This window comes from Leptodactylus fuscus, chromosome 8 (genome assembly GCF_031893055.1).
Source record: "Leptodactylus fuscus isolate aLepFus1 chromosome 8, aLepFus1.hap2, whole genome shotgun sequence".
Lineage (NCBI taxonomy): Eukaryota > Metazoa > Chordata > Amphibia > Anura > Leptodactylidae > Leptodactylus > Leptodactylus fuscus.
This window is the reverse complement of record NC_134272.1, coordinates 16060139-16087179: the sequence shown is the minus strand read 5'-3', so window position 1 is coordinate 16087179 and position 27041 is coordinate 16060139. Positions and strand designations below refer to the sequence as shown.

General features: G+C 45.1%; 1 protein-coding gene across 1 annotated transcript; it reads right to left on the bottom strand.

The window, feature by feature from the left end:
* Positions 1 to 1339: 1339 nt before the first annotated feature.
* LOC142216733 (NXPE family member 1-like) lies at positions 1340 to 19395 on the bottom strand. Its single transcript, XM_075284766.1, has 7 exons — positions 19151 to 19395; positions 11084 to 11215; positions 10589 to 10703; positions 3505 to 4238; positions 2882 to 2943; positions 2502 to 2720; positions 1340 to 1893 (listed from the first exon to the last, which is right to left on the bottom strand). The coding sequence occupies exons 1-7, from the start codon at positions 19393 to 19395 to the stop codon at positions 1349 to 1351; spliced, it is 2052 nt and encodes a 683-aa protein (XP_075140867.1). The 3' UTR covers positions 1340 to 1348.
* Positions 19396 to 27041: the final 7646 nt, after the last annotated feature.

Genomic DNA, 27041 nt, shown 5'->3' with positions numbered 1-27041 from the left:
TGGTACTGTGTGCAGAGGCATGTATCTAATCCTCCAAAGTGTGGTACTGTGATTAGTAATCTAATCCTTCGGCGTGTGGAACTATGTGTAGACGCGCATATCTAATCCTATTGCATGTGGTACTGTGTGCAGACACGTGTATCTAATCCTATGGCGTGTACAACTGTGTGCAGATGCGCGTATCTAATCCTCTGGGGTGTGGAACTGTGTGTAGACGCGTGTATCTAATCCTACGGCATGTGGTACTCTGTGCAGACACGTATATCTAATCCTATGGCGTGTACAAATGTGTGCAGACGCGCGTATCTAATCCTCTGGAGTGTGGAACTGTGTGTAGACGCCTGTATCTAATCCTTCGGCATGTGGAACTGTGTGCAGAAGTGCATATTTAATGCTCTGGTGTGTGGGACTGTGTGCAGACCCGTGTATCTAATCCTCTGGCGTGTGATACTGTGTGCTGATCTGTGTATCTAATCCTCTGATGCGTGTATCTCAGTTTGGATATCAGTGTTGTATTGTGCATGTGGAGTGACTGTGTGTATTGCAGTTGGAATATGAGTGAAAGTCTTGCAGGTTTGTATTGGCTAAGGGGGGGGGGGGGGGCACTGTGTTTGGAATGCTGTATCTCAGCAACGGTACGTCCGAGCGAGTTGGAGTCTCATCTTAAACCTTCCCGGATATCTGAAGTATCTCTGTACCAAATTTGGTGAAGATCGGTCCAGTCGTTTGGTTCGCATTAGAGAACAGACAGATAGACAGACGGACAGACAGACGGACAAGAATTCATTTTTATAATATAGAGAGATACAGATATAAGTGGATATAAGTGGATTGTATCTGTCAGTATTATTTATCTGTCAGTATATCCTTGTCTTCACCCTTGGACATTACGCCTTACCCATTCACCATTTCCATCATTATATTGTCTTATTGTATTTTGTGGGTTTTTGCTTTCCTTCCTTACGTATCCATTAAAATATAGTTTTCTAGATTACTAGAGGATTAAACATGAACTTTCTGCATATTATTTCCATAGGTATGAAGACACCGGAATAAATGGAGTCACTTGTTAGGAAAGCCATCCTATGCCTGATATGGTGCTGGAATTCTGTATGTGTATGTAAGGACCCCTCCCATTTGTGAAACTCATCTTGGTTGCCATATTGGATACCAGCCCAAACAGATTTGCCTCCTTCCCCTTAGGAACAGGCCACACACAGGATTTCGAAGCATTTCCAACCACCATTTTCCATTCATTTGGTGTCTTCTTACCTTTGGACCACTTTGGTGCCGCCATTCCCTCGGCCCACCCTGATTTCTTCAAAAAATGTTGTTGTAATTAAATTTATTAGCAAGCGAAGGTAAACGTCATGCTCATGATATTGCTCAACGTGTATCCTTCAGGATGAAGTGCCTCTGTAGAGGAGGCCAACGTCATGTCCCAGGCATCCACAAAGCCCACGTTGGTGCCTTGGAAGACTTCCCTAAGAACTAGATAATGGGTATGGCCATGGAAGTCACTCCTTTTCTCTTGAGGAGAAATGACTTCTCTGGTGTTCTCCGTCTTGATGATGACCTTGGTCTCCGGACTCCTTAGAAATAGTCGTTCCACAGCTCTGCGGATGTTGATGGCTCGCCTGATTAAGAGTTTTATTGGAAACTGTCTAAAGTGATGTCCAATGGTGATAACAAGGATTTTGTCCTTCCCTCCATCACATTGGTCGATCTGACGACTGGCGTACATGTCGTCCTTGAAGTAATAGAACATGTAGCCCTCTAGTGGGAAGCCGTGCCTTTTGAGGGAGACATAAATGCCCTTATCCATGTTCAAAGCCAGTAGTGTCTTCTCCCATAAATGCCATCCTTGTCGCTGGAAACGGAAATATTTCAGTACTGGAAGAGGAAAGAGAACAAAATGTGATGAAATTTTATAAAATTTTACGCACATGCACTCATTAAAATGTCAGGATTGTTACATTTTTTTGTTTTAATGGAACTTTGGAGATAGTTAAAGTCACAGTCGAGGTCTAGATGGGCTAAGGCAGAGTTCCCAACTGAGCTAGATACCAAAAAGTTAAATAAAAAAATGATGGCATCCCTGGTGGTCTACATTAGTGAAACATGATAGGGAAGTAATGTGGCTAATAAATACATCCTTAGTGGTCTAGACAAGTAAATGGATTAGCAATAAAATCCCTGATGATCTGGAGCAATAAAGGGATAAATAATAACCTCCCGGTGGAGTCTATGTCAGTAAATTGGAGGTGCCCCACTGCCATGGAAAAAATCACTCAGTGGATGCCAGTAGGGTTATCCTGCTGGTAACCAAAAGAAGTGCTCATTGGTTGCCAGTGGGTTCCAGTAAGCAGTGATCCACCATGCTCTTGATAGTGATGATCATCATAATATAGGAGAGTGGTTGTCGGTCAAGAGGATGGTTCTGACTTTTTTGAGATTGACCCACACTGGCTAACATTAGGAAAGACATAGGTATCACGTACTCTTCATATTCTCTACGAACTCTATCATGTACTGACGTAACGTGGAATCTCCGATGAAGTACAGGTTCTTCCCCTGCAGACAATTGATGTAGTCGTCCCCTGTTTTATAGACTGCCATGTTACAATACATGGGGTGCCAGGTGTTATTGTAGAAGTATCCACTGGGGATGGGAGAGCTCATCCCTGTCTGACATTTTCTGTCTGAAGTTGGTGGATGATCTGAACAGAAAATACATAAAACAGTTATTGTGGCACATATCGTCTCAAGATGCTGCAAAATCAGAAATATTGTAGTGGGATGAAGTAGGAACCACGTGGGCCTATGAAGGGTGAAGACTGATTGACTTTAATGGATGGAAAGAAGTCATGTAGATACTTACTTTTACAATCAGTAACCACTATACTCTCCAAACCTTGGGCCATTTCCACGCCAACATTGGACCTTAAAAAATTTAAGATGCAAATTATATGGACAAAAGTGTTAAAAAAACATTCTAAAGACTATCGTATTATGTTTATTGTATTGCTTTGTTTTTTGGATGTAAGTCTGGTGTGAGACTGTGGAGTCTGTATAGGGTCTCTGTCTTCATCGGCAAGGCAAGAAAGTGGTGATCTCCCAAAGAGTTGAGGAGCAACAGGTTGGAGACAATGACAACTACACAATCATGCTCTTCCTCTACAACTAATGACATGAACCAGGTCATCCTTTCAATGTATCAAGATAGGGTCTTAATGTTCTGTAGCCTTCCCTCTACTATGTATGTCCCAGGCCTTTCCCCTTTGAAGTGCAGGATGAGAATGTTATCCTATAGACGGAATGGCCGATAATCAGAACATATATAGTACAATAAATGATCCAATATACAATATCACGACCTTAAGTAAAGACCTCATGTCTAAGGGACTGGACCTGACCTCTGCTGCTTGCCATTTGGGATGATATCTCACACTTGTGATGGACATTTAATGGGCACAGTTGGCCAAAGGTATTTTTAACTCATACCCGTCAATTAGTGATCTCTCCCCCGCTGTAAGATAGGACACGTCAAGCTTCACCGCTCTCATATAAGTTAAAGATTCACAGTGAAAGTCCTTTTGTTTAATACAGTAGAAGACCTCTTCGTAGAACTCGTCCTTGTACTCACAAACCTCTTCTTTTGTGTCAAGCCGAAAGCCACATGTAGTGGTAGCTTCTTTGCCTAGATATTCATACTTTCCTTCGAAACCAAAAATCCCTGGACTAGCATGTCGTGCTCTCCAGAGAGCCGCAATCCCTTCACTGGGATGCCATAGCCTAATGGAAACTTTGGCTCCACCATCATCAGCCCATCGTAATGGAAAGTGAATATGGTAGGATCCATTGTGAAAGTCTTCCACCCTACCAGACACAGACGCTCCAAGCTTTTGAGAAAAGAGTCGTGATCTTATGAAGTCTCCTCCATACGTCTTCCTGTTGCCCAGGTGATCGTACATCTCAACCAGTACTACAAGGTCTTCTCCGAGACAGTATTGTTTCCTTTTGTTGATTATAAAGACCTTACTGTTTTTTCCACTTGAACTTCTTTTAAAATCAGTGAATTGCACATTTGGAATGAGTTTCTGGATTTTGTCAAAGACTGCATTTATTTCAGATTGAAGGTCGGTTCCTCTTGGCTGTGTTTGCTGGATGCTGACATTTCCGTAGTCAGCAATTTCCATAGAAGCAAGAGAGTCTCCAGTGAAGTGTCTAAGAGAAACCTGCAAATATGAAAGAAGTGGACGTTGTAAGACTGAAAACAGTATCTACATTTTGTTCTTACAGGTTATTGTGGACTGTTGGCCCATTGCTCACTGTGTGAGGGACATCGAGAATGAACGTAGGTGGCCACAAGACCCAACTGGATGATGATGCTGTAAGCCCCCAAAGATGCCACCATGCCCTGTGTTTATGATCATCACCTAATGTAGGGTTGGCTTAGTACTAAAAGCTACCAGTGAAGTTGAATGTCATGCAATATCTTCTGTAGACAATTTTAGGCAAATATTCACCTCTTGGCATTAATATCTCTGTGGACTAGAAGGGAAACTGTAACTACTAGAGAAGTCACCTTGCCTAGTATAATTATCTAATATAACATTGACTAACCTCAAAGGAGGTTAAAGTTGATGAAGCAACCATTACCAATGTTGACTCAATAACTCGGATAAAATGAATAACAAGCAATTAGCTGGAAACAAGCCAGTCATGTTCGAGAGTTTCGTGGAACAGTCATACAAAAGATCTTTCATTCTTATGGAATGCTTTTTCAACCATGAACAATCTTTCATTCAAAGAACATTCCCAAAAAGATATTTCCTCCATTACTTGGTGTCAATTCAAATGTATGGAAAAAAAAGACAAGGCGTGTTGAATTTGATGTCCTTTTTTCTGAAGGACAGTAAGTCATCATGAGAGGTGTCTGGCCCTATACACACTTAGCCGAACCAATCGTGCATGCGTATGAAGGAGTTGGGAGGGATAACTGTATCAGTGAGTGTCATCTACCCCATAGACAGATGTGAGCAGATGTCCAACTCTGCAAGGAAGCCCAGTCCTGGTCCTTGAGAACACCCCAACTGCATATCGGCTCAATTTGCCCCTATAGTCTCAGTTTTGGGTAAATATATGGCTCCTAGAAACTCATGCCATCAGGTGGACCTCAGCGTACCTCCACCAATTTATAGCCATGATCACACACTAACACCATGTTCACACTAATGCCAGGCTCTCCGTCATTCAGGTCCCAGACCTCTATAACGGTAGTTACACATGGACATCGGCAGACCCCAGTGACTATAGTGGGGTCCACCAACTCAAAAATGAAAGAGACGGATGAAAATAGTCCTCCATGTTCTCCGCTGATTTTCTATCGATGTCTATTCTCTATTTGTTGGGCTTGGATTTTACGTATTATTCTAGAACATTTATTTGGCACATGTTCAGAGTTAAAAGTTGGCAGTAAATCAACTTTCTGGGGCCAAGTTGATGCGTGTAACCTCGGAAGGTTGCATGAGTACATTGTGTTTATATTGCTTCATTATCACACAGGATAATTATAGGATCGGAATATGGCATAATTAAAGGGATGTTCCCATGAATATATTCCATTATTTAAAGATTTCAAGTGACAGTTTGAGTCCTGGATCGGCTGCCAATGACCATTAATGAACTTTCTGAAATGTCCGAATCCAAGTCATGATTTCCTTATTGTGGCCGGGTATCTTCTCATGCGAACGTTGCCCCTAGCTCATAACCCATGGCCAGACCACAGAAAATTCAACTCATATGGTCATGTCCATTGACCACCGATCAAAACTACAGATGTCCCCACTATGATGGTCGGAGGACATCTTTAATAACTTAATTCCAACAACATTTCACTTTTAAGTTGTATCCAACTCCATTTATAAGGCAAGAAATCCCACTTAATAAACCTGACAGGGCACATCTGTGAAGTGAAAACCATTTCCGGTGACGACCTCTTGAAGCTCATCAAGAGAATGCCAAGAGTGTGCAAAGCGGGAATCAAAGCAAAAGGTGGCTACTTTGAAGAACTTAGAATATAAGACAGATTTTCAGTTGTCTCACACTTGTTTGTTAAGTATATAATTCCACATGTGTTACTTCATAGTTTTGATGCCTTCAGTGTGAATCTACAATTGTCATAGTCATGAAAATACAGAAAACTCTTTGAATGAAAAGCTGTGTCCAAACTTTTGGTCTGTACTGTACTGTAAGTGGTGCTATTTTTGGAAAATCTAGATAACGTATAAAACATGGGATGGACATTGCTAAGTCCTCACATCTTATCTTCAATCAGTGAGAAGGTCACCTGAGATACACTACTTGGTGGTAAGGTGTTGTCTGACATCTCCCAGGCTGTGGTTGTCAGGCGCTGTATACATGGCGGTGTATTTTGAAATTTCTAGAGATTTGTAGACCATATGAGAACCGATACTTAAGCAGGGGTGAAGTAGTTGGACTGAGGTCTTACCAAACCTTAGTATTTAGGTGCAGGACCTTCTTCACTAATAAATATATAATGGGATGGTAATAGGTTTGTCCTCACTATTTACAGAACAATTCAAAAGGACTAGGTGAAGACGAAAACTTAACTTTTATTGAAATAATAAATAAATAGTTCACAAACATTAAAACGTGTAGGCAGTGTAATGTATTAGCACAAGACTGCGTATGGATACGGTGACTTCTCATGAACTCATTCTTCGGATCGCATACACAACTGATACCATTCAAAGCAATCCGGAGAGTTTAAAGCTGAGGTTCTCAAACTTATTTTGTCTACCGCCCACTTCGAGAATTAATTATTTTCTAGCGCCCCCCCCCCCCCCACACACACACACACACACAATTTTTTTTACTTTACTACATCTTAAGAATCACAATCGCAGTCATTATGTTAATAATTAAATTATGTGTGTCATGTGAAAATAAGACTTTCTGATGAGGGTAATGTAAAACACCATTTTGTAATATTAGGAAAACTTTTGTTCATGTTATTAAAACAAACATTTCAATTTTAATTTTAAAACTAATCTAATGTGAAGGATGAATTTGATGATTTTTAACAAGTTTGTTAATATCAGGCTCGAATTTACTCAAAAACAGCCGTAAGTCACCGCATTCGGTAATCTGCAACCGATTTGCAAATCTGCAAAGTTTGTGTTAAAAGCAAAAAAACAATTTTAAAGGGGTAGCCTCATGAAGCTTGATCTGCCTTCTAAGCTGCCTAAAAATCTTCTTTCTTCCTGTTTGCTCGCGTCAATTAGCCCCGCCCCCAAATTAGCGTGTAGCTCCGCCCACCACATAGCGTGATCCTATGGGATGACTGAAAGGCCTGTGATGTCATCAAAAGGTCCTGTAGACTTGGACTTACCTTGTACGGAGTTTCCTAAAGGACCTGGCTCCTCTGCCCACTAGCAGTGTGCTCTATATAAGGCTGTATTCAAACTGAGTAACGCTGGCCTTTTTTTGTGCTTATTTTTGCACATAGCGCCGCGTTTACGCCGCGTAGCGCCGCGTTAACACCGCGCTATTTTGCAGTGGCGTTGCCCGGCGTTAACGCGGCGTATACGCGGCGTTAACGCAGCGCTACGCGGCGTTAACGCGGCGCTATGTGCAAAAATAAGCACAAAAAACGCCAGCGTTACTCAGTGTGAATACAGCCTAATAAAGCTTTATCCTAGTGAACTGAGAGACCAGGTCCTTTAGCCCAGTAGGATTTAGACTGCTTTATATAAGAAAGCAGCACTTATTCCACACACCCCTCCTCTATCTCACAGCAGGGAGCTAGGTGATGTGTATGTGATGTGTATGTGTGGTGCAGACACAGGCTGGCTCCGTACACTCAGCCCCCCCTCCTCTCTCCCCCCACACAGCAGGGAGCTACATCATGTGGCTCCCTCAGCAATGAGCAGGGGGCCAGGTGCTAGTGTCCAGAATGAAGTGAATAAAGTAAGATAGTGGACAAACAAAGCAGTTTTGCTGAAGCAGTGTATTTAGGAAAAGTCTTACATCCACATTAACAAGCAGTATAGATAGGATCCTTGTGACGGGACAACCCCTTTAAATTAGCCATTGCCCCCCTAAACTGCTTCAACGCCCCCCAATCTTCTCTGTGCCCTTTACTGCCCCCCTATAGGCCTTCAGCGCCCACAAGGGGGCGTTATCGCCCACTTTGAGAAAGACTGGTTTAAAGGGATCCTATCATTAACACACTATTTTTTCTAGGTACCACGTCGGAATAGCCTTAAGAAAGGCTATTTGTCTCCTACCTTTCGTTGTCTTCTCCGCACCGCCATTCGCCTACAATCCCGGTTCTTGTCTCCAGCGCCGCCTCCATCCTCGTCAGGAGCGTTCTCTTCAGCCTCTTCTTCCGGTGGTGGCTCATAACTTCTAGGCCTTGGGCAGAGCAGACTGCGCATGCCCACAGGCCAGGAGAAAATGGCCACTTACAATACTGTGCAAGCAGCCATTTTCTTGTGACCTGTGGGCATGTGCAGTCTGCTCTGCCCAAGGCCCGAGGCCTAGAAGTTACAAGCCACCGCCGGAAGAAGAGGCTGAAGAGGACGGTCCTGACGAAGATGGAAGCGGCGCTGGAGAGAGTTCTCTTGCAACATTGGGGACGCCCCCAGTGCTGTTTGAGCGCTGGGGTCCGCCTCCAGTGCTGCGAGATAGCTAATTTGCATACCAGCAAGAAGCGGGATTGTAGGCGAACGGCGGCGCGAAGAAGACAACGAAAGGTAGGAGATGAATAGTCTTTCTTAAGGCTATTCCAATGTGTTACCTAGAAAAAATATTGTGTTGAATGATATGATCCCTTTAACCAAGACACTACTATCCTATTACGTAAATCTTCTTTTGTGTCCATACATTCACTTATCTCCTACATCGATGTAACAGGCCATCATGTGTATTTCCACAATGCTCTTCTTTGCCTGATCTAGCTAGGAGGGATACCTGTGATACCACACTGAAAGCGCAGATAGTGCAATGTATGTAGGTATCAGGTCACCCCATTCCCTGCCTGCAGATATTAGATCCATGACTGAACAATGTTATCTTATGTTAGATCTAAAGTTTTGCTGTATTGTTTGTGCCGACTGAACAATGTTATCTTGTGCTAGATGTAAAGCTGAAGCACTATTGTCAGCCTAGTGTGTATTCAATTCACAACATGGATCTAGCTGTATAGCCATGGAACAGATCCCAATCTGCTGTAACTGAAAGGTAATACGAATTTAGTTATCTGGAGGTGTTAACTGGGGTAGAGCCGATATTGAAATTTCAGGATCATTTTTAAAATCCGATTTCTGATCATTTTCCATCTGAACCCGATCCTGATCCCAATTCCGATCCTAATGCAAGTCAATGGGATTTTTTTAAATTATCGAAGATCGGATTTTAAAAACGTTCCAATTCACTATACAGCATGGAGTCCAAAAATTGATTCAATTTTTGGACTCCACACTGTGTAGTGATTAAAAAAAAATCCCCCGACTACTTAGCCCCCCTGGTGTCCTCTTACCTGCACAGATCTGCTGCCGCTGCCACTCTCCGTTCTTCGCGGTCCGGTCCTCTCTCATTGACATGCCTTCAGAGCACCGTGCGCGGCCCCATCTCCCGAGGCTAGCGTTAGAGACGATGGGTGTAGGCGGGGATTGTTGTGGCTTAGGAGAGTGTGGGCGGGGAGACTTGAGTGCATCACTCAGGTCTCCCCTCCCAGTACCCGCCCACACTCTCCTAAGCCACAAGTCCCGCCTTGTCCCAGCATTTCTAACACTAGTCTAGGGAGGCGGGGGTGCGCAGGGCGCTCTGAAGGCATGTGAAGGAGAAAGAAGAGGAGCGAGAAGAATGGGGAGCAGCAGCACTTCTGTGCAGGTAAGTTGAGCGATCGGGATCGGAATTCCATTCCCGATTTTTTTTCGGCGGGATTGGAACCCAATTGCGATCGTGAAATTTACTCAATCGCTGATGGGGATCCGATCTTTTCCGATCCAAATCACTCAACCCTAGTGTTAACCAAACAACCACCGTCTGTGTGCCCACTAATACAATTAGCACAATCCAAGCATTCCTATTAGGAAGTGCTACTTTGCCATTGCATGTTGTGCTATAGATTGTATCCACTCTGTCTGCTAAAACCCCTTCCTAAATTGATACAGAGTTGTCCAGCCCGGGCCAAGTTCTCTTATCTAGCCTAGCAACTCATCTGGATAGGATTAGCATTTGCAGATACTATATTCAGTATAGTGTGACCACGTATCTCCTCCTAGCCCTCCCCTACGCGTTTCTACCTAACGGTGTCATCAGGGCATATTTTAAGGCTTGATTTTAATCAGCATGTGGAGAGCCCGGGCTGCTACCATCTAGCAGCAAAGCACCAGCGTCTCCACCTCGGCTCTATAGTATGGACCTTCTTCAGGTTCATACAACATAGTAGACATAAAAGGGGAACTTAACAATATAATAGTCAGATCTATGGTCACATTGCTGTATAGAAAGCTCATAGAGTGTGCAGGTAGTTGTCTGACAGTATACTCCTCACCTGCAAATAATTTCTAGACCACAACAGACTCAGCAGAAAGATGGCGGCTAATAATGCTGCAAGAACGGGTTTCTTAAATAGCAATACAGCCATCAGGAAAAAGGTCAAAGTGCCCCTGTGGATGAATAGAGCAAAATATGAAAATTATACAGTATATACAAAGGTATTAACCCCATAAAGTATCAAATAATACCACCATATAGTTCACCAAAATACCTTTCACCAGATACCAAATAATATCATCCCCAAAGTGTCCCAGTAATACCATACAATATTAAAATACTATTACCATGCCTAAATAATACAACCATACAGTACATAAATAATACCTTGATACAGGGCTATAGTAATATGCCTAAATAGATCCTAAAAATAGCACCTTACAGTGTCCAAAAATACTACTGAACAGTGACTATGATGACATGCTGCCGAATCTGTCCACATCAGTGACTGGGATATAAAGATTGCGATGTACACATGGCGGCTTTTCTTCACCCCACATTGGGTGACATGATAAAAGCTTGTGATCCTTCCATCCCAATTCTCAACTTCTCTATGAGGCTGGGAAACACCACAAACTTCTCTGCAAGATGACATTCAGCATTGGGTGTGACTAGAGTATAAGATCTGAATAATAGAAGTAATCTCATGTATTTGGCACAGCGAGGAAACATGGGAATATGAAGTGTCATCAATCATTTAAAGCTAATAAGTAGTATCATTAAAGGGGTTTTCTGGGCAAAAAAAAAAAAATTTTTATAAAAAAAAAAAAAAGGTATTTTGGTGCTATTAATGGGTTAATAATTGCACCAAAATACCTTTAGCAGTGTTTTGAGTGATTTCTGGCTTTCTCTGGGACTTCCTGACATTCTCTGTCCTAGCCTACAATCCCATGATCCCCCTGTCTCACATCCCTCCCTGTTTCCCTAGCTAGCCCGTGGACTACTAGCCTTATCTATCTACTTACCCACCTCCCTCACGTCGTGCCTGTGATTGTTCTGGCATCTCAGCAGCTTGCGGGGACGCCATATAATGAGCATGTTGTTGTCGTCAATGATCCACCTCAGCTCCGCATGAGGAGAACTCTTTGACTTCTGGCTACCTTCATAGCTCTCGTTGTTTTAGAATTTTGCAAACAATTAGATTTTCTTTTTCCCGGCAGGTTTGAAATGAGCAAACTGCCAATTTGGATTAAAGGTGTTTTCCCATCCAGTGTGTCAGCACTGCCTGGAGCAGATCAGATAATATGCAAATGCATGGACAGAATGGACTGAGGGTTACCTGAGTGTTTACGTAGAGAGAAATCAGACCTGGCTTTATCAGAACCTGAGATAAGCTGCTACAAGAGCAGTGTAATATAGTATGTGAACATAAATTCATGACAGTCGTGAAGCCATGTCATTTACAGGGATAAAAAGTAGCGTTGATCAAGGTTGCAATCTATCTATGTGTCAAATTTCTGCCAAATCCATTCAGCCGTTTTTGCGTGCTTGAGAAACAAACACACAAACTTTCATATTTATAATAATATTAGTAGGATAGGATAGGATAGGATTAGAAGTTAGGTGGGAGAGGGGGGTTTAGTTTAGGGACTGATTTTCTAATTATCCTGGACAACCCCTTTAACACAATGACATGGAAGTATCCACCAATAACTATCCACAGACATGCAGTGAAAATTGGGACATTATTATTAGTATTATAGTAGTTATATTGTTGTACATAGGAGCAGTATTATAGTAGTTATATTCTTGTACATAGGGGGCAGTATTATAGTAGTTATATTCTTATACATAGGAGGTAGTATTATAGTAGTTATATTCTTGTACATAGGAGCAGTATTATAGTAGTTATATTCTTGTACATAGGAGCAGTATTATAGTAGTTATATTCTTGTACATAGGAGGTAGTATTATAGTAGTTATATTCTTGTACATAGGAGCAGTATTATAGTAGTTATAGTCTTGTACATAGGAGCAGTATTATAGTAGTTATATTCTTGTACATAGGAGTAGTATTATAGTAGTTATATTCTTGTACATGCGAGGTAGTATTATAGTAGTTATATTCTTGTACATAGGAGTATATAAAGTATTATAGTAGTTATATTCTTGTACATAGGAGTAGTATTATAGTAGTTATATTTTTGTACATAGGAGGTAGTATTATAGTAGTTATATTCTTGTACATAGGAGCAGTTATAGTAGTTATATTCTTGTATATAGGGGGCAGTATTATAGTAGTTATATTCTTGTATATAGGAGTAGTATTATAGTAGTTATATTCTTGTACATAGGAGCAGTATTATAGTAGTTATATTCTTGTACATAGGAGTAGTATTATAGTAGTTATATTCTTGTACATAGGAGCAGTATTATAGTAGTTATATTCTTGTACATGCGAGGTAGTATTATAGTAGTTATATTCTTGTACATAGGAGCAATATTATAGTAGTTATATTCTTGTGCATAGGGGGCAGTATTATAGTAGTTATATTCTTTTACACAGGAGCAGTATTATAGCAGTTATACTCTTGTACATAGGAGCAGTATTATAGTAGTTATATTCTTGTACATAGGAGCAGTATTATAGTAGTTATATTCTTGTACATAGGAGCAGTATTATAGTAGTTATATTCTTGTACATAGGAGCAGTATTATAGTAGTTATATTCTTGTACATAGGAGCAGTATTATAGTAGTTATATTCTTGTACATAGGAGCAGTATTATAGTAGTTATATTCTTGTACATAGGAGCAGTATTATAGTAGTTATATTCTTGTACATAGGAGCAGTATTATAGTAGTTATATTCTTGTACATAGGAGCAGTATTATAGTAGTTATATTCTTGTACATAGGAGCAGTATTATAGTAGTTATATTCTTGTACATAGGAGCAGTATTATAGTAGTTATATTCTTGTACATAGGAGTAGTATTATAGTAGTTATATTCTTGTACATAGGAGCAGTATTATAGTAGTTATATTCTTGTACATAGGAGCAGTATTATAGTAGTTATATTCTTGTACATAGGAGTAGTATTATAGTAGTTATATTCTTGTACATAGGAGCAGTATTATAGTAGTTATATTCTTGTACATAGGAGCAGTATTATAGTAGTTATATTCTTGTACATAGGAGTAGTATTATAGTAGTTATATTCTTGTACATAGGGGGCAGTATTATAATAGTTATATTCTTGTACATAGGATTAGTATTATAGTATCTATAGTCTTATACATAGGAGCAGTATTATAGTAGTTATATTCTTGTACATAGGGGGCAGTATTACGGTAGATTTTTTATTATTAATATTCTTATACATACAGCTTCACCACAGTTTAAGAGGGATGATTATAGGAATTAGCAACAAACAGCGCCCCAAATGGTCAAGAGATGAACTGCAGCCCATCTGTTAGAAAATATTCATCATAGGTATAAGTCATCATCTATATACTGTAATATAGAAAGTACAAAAACCCTATAAAAATACATGTAAAGATATAAAATTGCATCATTATTATACAGAAGGACAGCAACTGTTCTGATCTACAGCATAATAAAAAATAATAATAATAATAATAATAATAATTAATAATAATAATACTTTTCTTCGTTCACCTCCCGTCTCCAAGTAACTCTTGATCTTTTAATATGATATATATGAGAAAGACAAGCACAGAACTGACCTGATCCTCCTCCGGTGTTCTCAATGTACTCTTTCCGGGATTAAGTTCAGCACACAGGGTGTAATTTACTGTGATTGTCATGCAGCACATTCCCAGACGGTAGATATCCGGGTTATCAGCCTGGCTGATGACTATTTGCAAAGCAGCTACAATTTTTATTTAGATTCATTGTCGAATCAATAAAACGGTGCAAAAATGTTCATACCCCTTAAACCAGGGATCAGCAACCTTCAGATGCTGTAGAACGACAACTCCCAGAATGTTCAGTTTAATTATGTGTGTAAAGATTGTTCTATAAACTGGGGAAGGAATTTCCTGCAGCAAGATCCGCCCCAGTTTAGCTATAGATGGTGGAATATGTGTCAAGCAAGAGTCCCTTCACCCTCAATAGTCCACTATCAGGGCATAACTAGAGATTATGTCCTAAGGGCTATGTGGGCTATGTGTACTGTGTTGCAATAAGGGTGGAGTACATATAATCATACACCAATGGTACTGCTTTAAAGGGGCGGGGTAAGAAATGTCTCCGAAGCAGAATTAGTACAAGCTTGAGATAACAATTTTGTTCTTTAGGAACACTTTATATCCTACGGATTGTGCCTGGTTTACATAAAATCATATGATGAGAGTCTTGCCCTCACCCCCATCCTTTGTTCTAGATCAGGGGTGCCCAATACGTCGATCGCGATCTACCGGTCGATCGCAAAGGATGTCTGGGTCGATTGCGGGATGCAGCCAGGGATCACCGGTGTCTGCTTGTTCACAGTGCAGGCTAAGAGTCGACTCTCAGCCTGCGCTGTGAACAAGCACTCCGGACACTTGCAGGCCGGACAGCAGCAGCTCCGGGGGATGACGCACTCCCCGCTCTTAGGGATGGAGGGGGCCGGGGTGCTGCTTGTTCACAGCGCAGGCTGAAAGTTATCTCCGGACACTGGCAGGCGGGGCTGCCGCAGACCCAGCCTGCCAGTGTCCAGAGATAACTCTCAGCCTGCGCTGTGAACAAGCAGACAACGGGGATCCCTGGGAGGCCACAGAACACCGCTGTCTCCTGCTCTCACGCTCCGCCCGCCCACAGTCCCAACCGCCCCGCCCACAGACACACCCCGGGCCCGCCCACAGGCCCGGCCCCGCCAACAAGAAGTAGGTAGTAGATCTTGTGCCTTGGTCAGTTTATAAAGTAGCTCACATGCTGAAAAAGTGTGAGCACCCCTGTTCTAGATGATATCTGGTGAAACTAGAAAGCACCGTATATACTTTTTAAATTTACACATAATGAGGTTATTATGTCATATATTATATAATGCTGTCTTAATAAATTGTCTTAATTTCGCCTAATATTGTATGATGTCATTCATGGTGTCACAATGTTGTCGTATAATGTCATATGTTGTTATGATGATGTTGCTCAATACATTGGGTTGATTTTCATACCTATTTATCCAGATTTCAAAAACATCGGACATAGACTTTGTTGCCCATACCTTTCGGGGCTTACCCCAACCCCAGTGTGGAAGTTTGAGGCCATTTTGCTGGGACCCCGGCAACTGCTACCCAGCAGATTCACCTGAGGCCTATCTCGAAGGTAGGCCCGGCCACCATCTTGGATCACAAACCGGGGCCTGTACAAGTGTCCCCTGCATGGACAATTTGCCATCACCTACCTGCCGACTTCATCTCCTCCTGGGACCCTGTTCCATGGCCTTCCTGGTTGAGGCTGAGAGGAACGGCTTCCCCGCTGGCACGGCCCCCATCTACATAGAACAGAGCGAGCAGGCAGGGAGACGACCTGCTCTCTGCTAAGGATGAGGGGCGCCCGCTGGAGCAGCGCTGCTGCTAATAGGTGAGAATTAAAGCAGCGCTGCGTCCCAATTCACTGCTCTCTTCTCCTGATGGGCTGCCGTAATGCTAAGTCAGTCCAGGACAGTTCGCACGCAGCTTGTCCTGGACTGGCTTAGGGTCAGTAAAAATGCCGCCCCCCGGCATAGTGCCGCCTGAGGCAATTGCCTCAGGTCGCCTCATTAGAGGTGCGGTGCTGTTTGCAAACTATGTTTGTGGGGACCAGGTGTTTGGGGTTAACCTAGCACTTGGATAGTGAGACACCCCCTGAGCCATCAGCAAAGGGGGACAATGACTTTGGGATAGGGGAACCAATACCTCCTGCAGTTTCTTCTTTGTACAGTAGTTGTGTAGATTTATACAGACTGGCTCAGCTTTAAGAGTATATATGTGTGTATACATACCTCCCAACTTTTGAAGAACCGAAAGAGGGACAAAATGTGCGGTGCGCTGCAAATTTAGCCCCACCCACTTTTGTGTTGACAAAGTGTCCGCCCACTCGTTAATTTTTCATGTGCCCGCACACAGTATAATCCTCCTACAGTCACCCGTAAATTATATGTCCCCCCTCTATCTCTCCCCCAGTTTCAAATACACCCTTCACCTGCCCCCAGTTTCATGTCCCCCTTCCATCTCTGCCCCCAGATTCATGTCCCCTCCGTCTCTGCCCCCAGTTTCATGTCCCCCCATCTCTGCCCCCAGATTCATGTCCCCTCCATCTCTGCCCCCAGATTCATGTCCCCTCTGTCTCTGCCCCCAGTTTCATGTCCCCTCCATCTCTGCCCCCAGTTTCATGTCCCCCCATCTCTGCCCCCAGATTCATGTCCCCTCTGTCTCTGCCCCCAGTTTCATGTCCCCTCTGTCTCTGCCCCCAGTTTCATGTCCCCTCCATCTCTGCCCCCAGTTTCATGTCCCCCCATCTCTGCCCCCAGATTCATGTCCCCTCCATCTCTGCCCCCAGATTCATGTCCCCTTCCATCTCTGCCCCCAGATTCATGTCCCCATCTCTTCCCCCAGATTCATGTCCCCCCATCTCTGCCCCCAGATTCATGTCCCTCCATCTATGCCACCAGATTCATGTCCCTCCATCTCTGCCCCCAGATTCATGTCCCCTCCATGTATGCCCCCAGATTCATGTCCCTTCATCTCTGTCCCCAGATTCATGTCCCCTCCATCTCTGCCCCCAGATTCATGTCCCCTCCATCTCTGCCCCCAGATTCATGTCCCCTCCATCTCTGCCCCCAGATTCATGTCCCCTCCATCTCTGCCCCCAGATTCATGTCCCATCCATCTCTGCCCCCAGATTCATGTCCTCTCCATCTCTGCCCCCAGATTCATGTCCTCTCCATCTCTGCCCCCAGATTCATGTCCCCACATCTCTGCCCCCAGTGTCATGCCATCCTCTCCATCTCTGCCCCCAGTGTCATGCCGTCCTCTCCATCTCTGCCCCCCTGTGTCATGCCGTCCTCTCCATCTCTGCCCCCAGTGTCATGCCGTCCTCTCCATCTCTGCCCCCAGTGTCATGCCGTCCTCTCCTTCATCTCTGCCCCCAGTGTCATGCCGTCCTCTCCTTCATCTGCCCCCAGTTTCACGTTCTACCTCCACATTACACTTACCTTCTCCTCCGCTCCCTCGCCGCTCACTGCGCGCCTCTGTCACTGACACATATGCGACTGAAGCAAGGAGCTGACCTGTGTCAGCTCCTCGCTTCGCCGCTGTGCGACTCTCTCGCTGACACATATGAGGCTGAAGCGAGGAGCTGACACAGGTCCCTGCCCATGCAAAAAGGTAAATTCGGTCTCCTGGTCTTATTCTTTATAAACATAAGGAAGGGCTATTTATTTTTGGGTAAATTAACCGCGCAGTCTTACCTCAGTGTATATACAGTCACAGAGTCCCCTCATGTATTTACCTCACACATGGCTGATATATCATATATACTGCTGTATCATGCAGGTTGTTCATGAGTCCTGGGAACTGAGGGTCTCTATGGTGAAGCTAGGAGGTCACATGTAATGGCGACCCTGTGGTGAGAGGGACAGCCTGATATCAGATATACAGTGTGGTGAGGTTAAAGGGGTTGTCCAGGACAAACTAAATATTAACCCCCAACCAAACTCCCTCCCCCCGCCTAACTTCTAATTTACTTCAATCAAAAAAAATCTATAATTAGCCATAATCCCTGGAGGTCATGTGACCGCTCCACCTTTCTAATAATCCGGTGCTGGGGTTATTATATATGGCATCTAATAATCTATATGTGACCTCCATATCAGGGCTCTATACTGAGTCCTGCGACGATATAGGGCAGCCTTCAGTCACTTTATACATGCTGTCCTGCTGATGCTGATGCCTATAAAATGTCCGCCCTTACCTCATGTAGCCATTTCATCTTCCATCTATTACCTAAAATGGTGGACAGTATAAGACTGTGTAGATTACGTGGGGCCTTATCTAGATGTTTTTTCACAGCCTTCTAGCAGAATATATTATAATAGATCATATTTAGGGCTCTGTAACGTCTTCATGGAGGGCTCAGCACATGGCGGGGATGTGGGTGGCCCAGGTGCACCTTGCTCTGTAGGATACACAGATTTGTATAGTTATATACTTTGTATAGTTATATACTCATGTGATATACTGACCACCATGTTGTAGTCTGACCTCTGAGTCTCCACCACATCTAGATCAATGTACCTGACAAATACTGCACCGAATTATTGCATTTCTTCTTCTTCATGTGTAGCCGGTGACTGAGGGACTTTTACAGTCTGTATCTGGATACGTATATGGATTACTATTATTATATGTTACTATGGCATCACATAATGCAGCTGCTCTCATCCCTGAATATGACATATACTACAGTATTTACTGATGCTTTTTATTAATCCTTTAGTGTAAATATAATCCTACACTATAGCTATTGTTGTGCATAATAATTCACACTATTTACAATAAATATATATATTAATTTTTTGGGGGGGAGGTCCTTGAAGTTACTTAGAATTTGGCCAGTAATGAGCAACCGTCTCACGTGTGGTAGGCCCAGTTCAGGGGTAACCATCGAGATATGGCCCCCTGGTGTGGAGACATGACTATGGGAGGTATGGCCCCCTGGTGTGGAAGAGTAACCATCAGAGGTATGGCCCCTTGGTGTGGAAGGGTAATCACCGGAGGTATGGCCCCCTGGTGTGGAGGGGTAAGCATCGGAGGTATGGCATCCTGTTGTGGAGAGGTAACCATAAGAGGTATGGATCCCTGGTGTGGAAGGGTAACCATTGGAGGTATGGCCCCCTGGTGTGGAGGGGTAACCATCGGAGGTATGGATCCCTGGTGTGGAGGGGTAACCATCGGAGGTATGGCCCCATGGTGTGGAGGGGTAACCATCGGAGGTATGGCCCCATGGTGTGGAGGGGTAACCATCGGAGGTATGGCCCCCTGGTGTGGAGGGGTAACCATCGGAGGTATGGCCCCCTGGTGTGGAGGGGTAACCATCGGAGGTATGGCCCCCTGGTGTGGAGAGGTAACCATTGGAGGTATGGCCCCCTGGTGTGGAGGGGTAACCATCGGAGGTATGGCCTCCTGTTGTGTAGAGGTAACTATCAGAGGTATGGATCCCTGGTGTGTAAGGGTAACCATCGGAGGTATGGCCCCCTGGTGTGGAGGGGTAACCATCGGAGGTATGGCCCCCTGGTGTGGAGGGGTAACCATCGGAGGTATGGCCCCCTGGTGTGGAAGGGTAACCATCGGAGGTATGGCCCCCTGGTGTGGAGGGGTAACCATCGGAGGTATGGCCCCCTGGTGTGGAGGGGTAACCATTGGAGGTATGGCCCCCTGGTGTGGAGGGGTAACCATCGGAGGTATGGCCTCCTGTTGTGTAGAGGTAACTATCAGAGGTATGGATCCCTGGTGTGGAAGGGTAACCATTGGAGTTATGGCCCCCTGGTGTGGAGATGTAACCATCGGAGGTATTATTATTATTTATTTATAATTTATTTATTCATTCCATGGTGCTTTACATTTGGGAGTTACACACAATACACAGAATATACAGGTAGATATAATACTAACAATAACCGACTGGCACAGTGGGGTAGAGGGCCCTGCCCGTGAGGGCTTACAATCTATGAGGGAAGGGGGTAGAGACAAAAGGAGAGGGGGAGACTGTACAGATGGCGGTGCGGTGATAGTGTTATTGGGGGGTGTAGGCCTTCCTGAATAGGTGAGTCTTCAGGGTCTTCTTGAAGCCTGTGATTGTGGGGGTCAGTCTTATGTGTCGTGGTAAGGAGTTCTAGAGTACGGGGGATGCACGGGAGAGAAATCTTGGAGACGGTTGTGTGAGGAGCGGATGAGGGCAGAGCGGAGTAGGAGGTCATTGGAGGATCTGAGGTTACGTGTGGGCAGGTAGCGGGAGATTAGTTCAGAGATATATGGAGGGGACAGGTTGTGGATGGCTTTGTATGTTAGCGTTAGTAGCTTGAACTCAATTCACTGGGCTATAGGTAGCCAGTGGAGTGACTGGCAGAGGGGAGCAGCCAATGAAGATCGGGGGGTGAGGTGGATTAAACGAGCAGCGCAGTTTAAGATGGACTGGAGGGGGGCGAGGGTGTTAGCTGGGAGTCCATGGAGAAGGGTGTTGCAGTAGTCTAGGCGGGAGATTATGAGGGCCTGGACAAGCATCTTGGTAGTTTCTGGGGTGAGGAAGGGGCGAATTCGGTGGATGTTCTTGAGCTGGAGACGGCAGGAGGTGTTGAGGGCTTGAATATGTGGCTTGAAGGATAGGTCAGATTCCAAGGTTACCCCAAGGCATCGGGCCTGTGGGACAAGGGTAATTGTGGTTCCATTAACTTTGATAGATGGGTCAGGTGGAGGGGCCATACAGGATGGGCTAAAGATGATAAACTCTGTTTTCTCCATGTTGAGTTTGAGAAAGCGGGAGGAGAGGAAGGAGGCTACGGCCGCTAAACAATCTGGAATTCTGGCCAGCAGGGAGGTCATGTCTGGTCCAGAGATGTAGATTTGGGTGTCATCGGCATAGCAGTGGTACTGAAATCCATGAGATTGTATGAGTTGGCCCAGGCCAAGGGTGTAGATGGAGAACAGGAGGGGTCCTAGGACGGAGCCCTGGGGGACATCTACAGAGAGAGGGCGAGGTGAGGAGGTGGTGTGCGAATGGGAGACGCTGAATGTGCAGTCGGTGAGGTATGAGGAGATCCAGGAATGGGCCAGGTCTGAGATACCAAGGGATGAGAGAATTTCTAACAGGAGGGAGTGGTCAACTGTGTCAAAGGCAGAGGAGAGGAGGAGGAGGACAGAGTAATGGCGCTTGGCTTTGGCGGTTAGCAGGTCATTAGTGACTTTTGTTAGGGCAGTTTCAGTGGAATGCCGGGGTCTGAAGCCTGACTGAAGTCTGTCAAAGAACAGGTTGGATGAGAGATAGGAGGAGAGTTCTGAGTGGACATGCTGCTCAAGCAGTTTTGAGGCGTACGGGAGCAGTGAGATGGGACGATAGTTGGCGGGTTGAGGGACGGTTTCTTAAGTATAGGAGTGACAGTGGCGTGTTTGAAGGCTGAGAGGAAGGATCCATTGGTTAGGGATAGATTGAAGAGATGGGTTAGGGCTGGAGTAATGACTTCAGCGAGTTTGGGGATGAGATGTGACTGGATCGGGTCGAGCACGCAGGAGGTGAGGTGGGATTTGGAGATTATCAGTTATGGAGGAGAAACAGGTCAGGGATGAGGAACAGTAAGTAGTTGGGTAGAGGGGTTGTCGGGGGAGTAGGGTGAGACTGTCTCTGATGGTGTCAATTTTAGTTTTAAAGTAAGCGGCAAAGTTGTCAGCTGAGATAAGTGATGTCGGGGGGGGGGGGGGCGGGAGGACGGAGGAGGGAGTTGAAGGTGGAGAATAGCTGTTTGGGGTTGCGAGAGAGTGCGGATATGAGTGTGGTGAAGTAGACCTGCTTGGCAGCGGTGAGTGCGTTCTTAAATGAGAGAACTGCTTCTTTGTACCTGAGGAACTCCTCCTTGGAGTGGCTTTTCTTCCAGATGCGTTCTGCAACCCACGAGGCACATCTCAGTTTTTTAGTCAGGTCAGTGTGCCAGGGTTGTCTATTGATCAGTCGGGCTCTGGTGTATGTGTAGGGGGCCACAGAATCAAGGGCTGAGGTAATGGTGGTATTATAGAAGGCAGCAGCGGCATCTGTGTCCTGGAGTGAGGATATGTCAGCGAGTGGTAGGAGAGAGTCTGAGAGGGTGCAGGTGTCAAGGCGGTTGAGGTTTCTGCGGGGGCGTGTTGGTTTAGAGGTTGGGGTGTCTATTGGAGAGGAGAGGGCAGAGAATGTCAGCAGGTTGTGGTCAGAGAGCGTGGATGGAGAGTTAGAGAGGTTGCATATGGAGCAGAGGCGGGTGAATATTAGGTCTAGTGTGCCCCCCTTTATGTGGGTGGCAGAGGAGGACCATTGGGAGAGACCAAAGGAGGCAATGAGGGACAGGAGACTGTAGGTGGGAGGGTGGTCTGTGTTAATGGGGATGTTGAAGTCACCCATGATGATGGTGGGGGTGTCTGTGGATAGGAAGTGTGTGAGCCAGGTGGTGAAGTGGTCGATAAAGGCAGTGGTAGGTCCCGGCGGTCGATATATGATGGCCAGTTGGAGGTTGGAGGGTGAGTAGATACGAACAGAGTGCACTTCAAAGGAGGGGGAGGGGTGAGGGCAGGTAGCGCCTGGATAGGGGCAAATGAGCACTTGTCTGACAGGAGGACGCCTACACCTCCACCAGGTTTGTTGTTGGGCCGGGGAGTATGTGAGAAGTGCAGACCTCCATAGGAGAGGGCGGCGGAGGAGGCTGTGTCTGAGGGTGTCAGCCATGTTTCTGTGAGACAGAGAAATGTAAGTTTATTAAGAATAAAAAGGTCGTGGATGTAGGCAAGTTTATTACATACGGAGCGGGCATTCCATAGTGCACCAGGGAGGGCAGGGGGAGGGGTAGAGGTGATTGTGATTGGTTTGAGATTTTGGAGGTTACGTGTGCTAGCACCAGGTGTGGGGATTTGCTGGGGAGGTCCAGGGGCAGGAGATATGTCACCAGAAGTAAGGAGGAGTAGGGAGAGTGACAGCAGGTGTAGGTAGGAGAGGCTGCGGGGGGGTTGTATGTGTCTGGGGCGGAAAGCCTGCAGGTTTGTGAGGAGCTGTGCAGAGAAAGTTATATGGTGGGGTAGGAGAGAGGGAGAGATGAGGATTTCTTTACTGACCAGGCTGGTTTGGGGTGGAAAGGTGGTTTTTACAAGGATTGGGAGAACAACAGTGAATAAATTGAGAAGCATTTGGGGCTACACAGTGGCTCAGTGGTTAGCACTGCAGCGCTGGAGTCCTGGTGTTCAAATCCTGCCAAGGGCAAAAAAATATCTGCAAGGAGTTTGTATGTTCTCCCCGTGTTTGCATGGATTTCCATCCCATATTCCAAAAAAGACATACTGATAGGGAAAAATGTACATTGTGAGCTCTGTCTGAGGCTCACAATCTACATAAAAAAAATGAGAAGCATTTCTGTTAGACAAGTGAGCAGTTTGCAGTAGTTGGGTTATGTTACCTTCTGGTTCAATTCTGGCATAATTCTGAAGCTACACTTAGTTGCACACTTGGATTGCACACTGGATAGCACAAATGACCAGAGGCCTTACATTTATACAAGCCAAGGTTTGTATGATGTCTATCAGGTGTGAATGAGGGTGTGGAGATAAGCAGACACAATCAGGCCAGAATCAAAGAAAAGGAAATGAGACAAGGTGGAGCACAGCAGGGTGTACAGACAGGTATAACAACTGATATAATGGCTACAAAGTGCTTAGACACATACCAACAGAATGATTGATTGATAATAGCAGGTAGAAATACAGTTAGACTGGACACAGGAGTGAGACTGAAGTTGTATGGATCCCTGGTGTGGAAGGGTAACCACTGGAAGTATGGACCACCTGGTTTCTGCAAACCAATTATTCATTTAAAAGACCCTGTTAGGATAAATCCATAGGGTCATGGCTATCAGTTTTCACATGCCTGCACAACAAATTGATTCCTCCAAGTTGGTTCTGGCTGCGGTTGGAGGAACAGAAAAACGTATGCCCACACGTACACGGGCAGAACATACAGACTCCTTTACTAAGTAGACTTTTTTGAGGTGTAGATCTGTACAGAGATTTATTAGATTTATAAATTAGAGATCCCTCCATTATTAATCAGATTATTTTACGGTGAAAATTCTTGTTAACGTCTCTATTCTAAGTACGGGCCATCAATATCGGAATGATGGTCAACTCAACACAGCGGCCCTCTCAATTGTTCATCACGGTCCAGAGAGCAGTTTTCCACTGATCATGATATTATATATGCTATATATGTAAAGGATAGGCCATCATTATCATGATTTCAGTAACATTTTAACCCCATAACCAAAGGTTACACCTATTTACCCCTACACTTCGCCAGCATTATACCAATTCCATCTCCCTCCCACAATGCTATTTTTCTGACTTGGGCTCAGCAGGTGTATCTGCACCATGTACAGGAGAAGCAACAGCCAGGATTGGGACTATCCTCATTCACAGCCATTTAATCCCTTAGATGCTACAATAGTAACTGAAGTCTTTAAACATCTAGAACAGGGGTAGGCAACCTTCGGCACTCCAGCTGTTATAAAAATACAACTCCCAGCATGCACACTTGTTCTGCTGTTCATGGAAGTGAATGGAGCATGTTGGGAGTTGTAGTTTCACAGCAACTGGAGTGCTAAAGGTTGTTGACTATACGTAAATATGGATTTGGGGAGGTTCCTGTACCGATTCCCCAGAGCGGCGTTGTCCATTAATGGTTCACTGTCCTCTTATTTTTCTTTGGGTAGGGGTACTTGTCAGTGCTGTCCACTCTCACCGCTGCTGTTTGCCTTAGCAATAGAACCCTTGGCCATTCTTCTTCGACAGGACCCGATCTACCGAGGTATAGTTATTGGCTCCCGGGAGGAGAGAGTTGCGCTCTATGCCAACGACCTCCTTCTCTTCCTGTCTGACCCTTCTGTGTCGCTGCCCCGTGCCATGGAACTGATAGATGTATTTGGTAATTATTCGGGCCTGCGCACTAACTGGGCCAAATCTTCCTATATGCATATCGGTCATGCTTCAGCAGTGGTGGGGGGGGAATGATGTGTGGGCTGCCGGTAGTCTCGGCCTGTAAATATCTCGGTATTATACTTCCCAGGGACCATAATCGGCTCCTTGATTTGAACGTATTCCCTCTCTTCTCCCATTTTAAGACTAAGTTTCAAACCTGGGCTGCGTTACCCCTATCTGTGGTGGGTCAGATTAATCTCATTAAAATGATTGTCCTGTCTAAGTGCCTATATGTATTGAGCCACTCGGCCGTGTCCGTACCACTCCGCTTCTTTAAACAGTTGGATTCCCTGATTACTTCTTTTGTGTGGGGCCACTCTAGATCTAAGTTGAGGCTATCTGCTCTTCAGAGACCGAAACAAATGGGAGGTGCATCTCTCCCCGACCTGTTCCTTTACCACCTGGCTGGTCAGCTTCGTTTTGTTAAGCCCTGGCTCTCCTCGGAGCAGCTTCGGGGCCTGTAGGCGCATCTGGCCCTTCACCTGGACTTGCGTTCCCTGTGGCCGGTGTTAGAAACTCCCCAACTGTTTAGGGGCAAATTTTTGCCTCTTCACGCTCTGGCGGCACAGGTCTGGAAGCAGGCCTGTAAAGTGTCCTCCTATTCTGACACCCCTGAAGAAACCCCCCTGTGGGACAATCCTGGTCTGCCTCTATGGGTTACCTGATGCCTGGTCTTGGTCCCGGTATGGTGTACTCTTCCTTTCGGACCTGTATGTGCAGGGGTCTTTGTTTCTTTTGACTCCCTATCTTCCTCACGCGAGATTCCCCGCCACCAGTTTTTTCGATTTCTTCAAATTTGTCACGCTCTCTCCTCTCTGTTTCCTGCCCAGCCGAGTACCATTTCCGAATACCCGTTGATTGGTGTGCTACGTTCTCAGGGTCCGTGGGGTCTGATTTCTGCCCTTTATGAATATCTGATTTATGCTAAAGTGTCCTTGGCTGAGACCCCGGCCCTGACGCGCTGGCGCACCAACATCCCAGAGCTGACGGACGAGACGTTCCAGGACATTTTGGAATCTCCTCTCTACGTTTCTCCCTCGGTTAACAATAAGTTGATCCAATTGTTTATCTTGCATCAATGTTACCTGACCCTGACCCGCCTTCACAAGATGGGTCGTTTGCCTGCCCCAAATTGCCTCAGGTGCCCGCACCCTCGTGCGGACTTCTGGCATATGATATGGAACTGCCCAATTGTACAGGTTTTCTGGAGGGGGGGGGTGGATCTCCTGCTAGACGTCCTGGGCCGTCCTATCCCATTTTCTGCTGAAATTTGCTTATTTGGCGTCCTGGACGATGAGGCTTGGCACCATCACGTCCGGATCTTTCTTCAGGAAAGTCTATTCTATGCCAGGCAGGCAAGCAGGCAGTGGATGGCCCCTCGGTCTCCGTCGGTGTCTCAATGGCGCAAACTGTTTAACTCGATCCTCCCCTTTAACCAAATTATATACAAAGGTACGGGCTGCCCCAGAAATTTACTAAGGTCTGGGGAGCGTGGTGCGCTTCCCCCGTCACCTGATATTTTGCCCCCTCCATGCGCTCGGCGTTAGGTGCTTACATACCCTGAGGTGTGACGTCTGCCAGGTGGATCCGTTGCCCCTTACTTGTTGGTAAATTGTATACCTGCTGACACTGTAATGCCTTTTGCTTTTGCAATTTTCTCTGCTCGTGGTGGAGGGGCGGGGGTGGGATGGTGGTGTGGCAGTTCCTTGATTGTTTCTCTGTGTTGTTCTGTTTCTATGTTTTACCCTCTTTGCTGTTCTGTACAT